A 2,348-nucleotide genomic window follows, 5' to 3' on the forward strand; every position below is an offset into this window, starting at 1 on the left:
GTGGGGGAGCCAAATGACCATTGTCTCCCTTTATTATCAATCCAGGTCTTCCCTTTCAGAACATCAAGTCCCAAGAGGTTGAATGGAAGCTCTCCCACTACCATAGCCACTGTAGTGGCACTATCTTCTCCCGGCAGACGCAGGCTGACCATTGCCAATGCCTGTGGTTGAACATTGCCAAATGCATCTGCCACAAACAGTGTTTGCTTGGAGGATGTAACTCCACAATTAGCAGCATCTTTTGTTTTTAATAGCTGAAATTTGAGCACCAGTATCTATCAAAAACGTGACCAGAACTTGTTTTGGTCCTACAAGGCCAGTAATTAGCAAATCACCCTGGTCATTCTCAGTGAGCTGTCTGATATGTATCCAACCTTCGCCCCTCCGCTCACCACTGAAGGGCGAAGGATCTAGTTTCCCGCTGGGTTTTGGGAGGCATTTATTTCTGATAAATCAATCAAGGAGGGTGCACTGGGAGCAGTATCCTCAAAATACACTTCTCCATTTGCCGATTTAGTGGGCCATCCTGTTACCAACTTTTCTAATTTGTCTGTTGGCAGTCTGTCCATTAAGTCACACGCAATCCCCTTCTGTTGTCCCTCCGCCCACAGTCTATTACGTCTGTTCGGGATATCTCTCCCTCTTGGTGGTTTGGAGAGAGGTACTCTCCTATCATTCCCGGGGCGTGGAACTATTTTTACTTCCGCTCGCCTCAAGCCCCTGGGGTCCGTTTTGGCAGTTGGAGGGTTAACAGGGCTATACTTGCGCCCATAATTGATCAGTTCTTGGGACACCTCCCCCCAGGTCCACATTTTCCTGTCCAAGGGTCGGCGGTGCAGTGTAAGTCCTTCTAAAGCAGCCGCAACTCTGTCGCCTTGGGGCATTGCTTGTATTTTTCCCTGTAATTGTATACCAATTGGTTTCAAGGAATCGGGGAGTCCCCTTATAAGGGGGGTCATCTGTTCGGGATCTACTGGCATCATCATTGGGGACTCCTGTCTAGGTTCCAACTTTCGGTCATACATCATCTGCAGACAAGCTGCCTTCTGCACACTCTCTACTAATTGATCCACAGTCCCCGTAATCGCCAGAGGGTCCCCGCCCTCCAGGGGGTTCAAGCCACCTGCCCAATAGGCTGCCCGCTGGGTCAGAGAGCAGGGGGCACGGTGGTTCCCAGTAGTTAAAAACACTTCTGGTCCCCAATACCCTTCCGCCTCTCTTTCACTTAACAGAATCTGGTCCCCCCCAGACAGCGACACTCTCCACACATACTCCGTTTCTGATTCCTTAGGGGTTCGGCCAAATTCCTTCTTTAGTTTCATCAACTCGACAGCAGTATAAGGGACTTCCTTGGTTGTAACTTGGGGGGACTGGTCCTGCTCATCATCATAAATGTACTCGGTCTTGACCAAGGGTCGCAGCGAAAGCGGTTCTAATTTCTCTACTTTCTCTTTTGCTGCCTGCAAAGGGGTAGCCAATTTCAGATCTTGGGGGAATTTCCTCACAGGTAGTATCCGCAAGGAGCTGCTCCTTAAGGGCAGTTTGCAAATATTTCACTTGATCCTTTTCCGCCTTAAGTTGTTCTTTTAATTCTGCCACTTGCCCCTGAAGGGACCGGGTAAGGCTTTTAAGGGATTCGATAGTCAGGGACTCCGCAGTACAGCAATGATCTCTAGCCTCTACCGCGGCAGCCAAACTAGCACCAAGAACGGCACAAATAATCGCTTTGCCTTTTCCTGCTCTTAGTCTCGCATCTTTGTGCAAGGTGCCCATTCGGTCAACCACGCTCTGCAAATTATGCCAATTTCTCTGAGCCCAGTCCACCCCGGGCACAGAGGGCCGCGCTCTATGTTTCTCCAGAAAATCAAACAAAACTTCCCTTCCCGAAGGAACGGTTCTGTCACCCCTCATTTTGTTTAAAGCGGGGAAGCGGTCGTCTCAGGAAGGCAGCACGCAAGTTTCAAACAAAACAACAAGCCCGCCCCCCTTACGTTCCTGAGAGGTCTCACGTATTTGGTAAACAATACGGCACACAAGTTTCAAATAAAGCACAAGCCCACCCCTCCCTTTACGTTCCGGAGAGGACGAGCTTTTATTCAAAGCGGGGAAGCGGTCGTCTCAGGAAGGCAGCACGTAAGTTTCAAACAAAACAATAAGCCCGCCCCCCTTACGTTCCTGAGAGGTACACGCGTTATGCAAAACAGGGTAAAATGCGGCACTCTCACTTCGAGGGATCCTGTCCGTGACGCCAATTTAAATGTCCCGATCCAAAATCAGGGAGGTTTCGATACGATCCCAAGAGCGAGATTAAGACACAAACGAGGTCAAATGCCGTATACCAGAAACAG

The 2,348-nt window shown here is 49.7% G+C and overlaps 1 protein-coding gene across 1 annotated transcript; it reads right to left on the reverse strand.

Moving 5' to 3' along the window:
* Nucleotides 1–410: 410 nt before the first annotated feature.
* On the reverse strand, nucleotides 411–1,911 carry LOC142599346 (uncharacterized). The gene is given in 2 exon segments (XM_075739213.1): nucleotides 411–1,467; nucleotides 1,469–1,911. Coding segments are annotated over 2 exon segments (1,500 nt in total).
* Between the last annotated feature and the right edge of the window lie 437 nt (nucleotides 1,912–2,348).

The sequence above is a fragment of the Balearica regulorum genome, chromosome W (assembly GCF_011004875.1).
Source record: "Balearica regulorum gibbericeps isolate bBalReg1 chromosome W, bBalReg1.pri, whole genome shotgun sequence".
Taxonomy (NCBI): Eukaryota; Metazoa; Chordata; class Aves; order Gruiformes; family Gruidae; genus Balearica; species Balearica regulorum.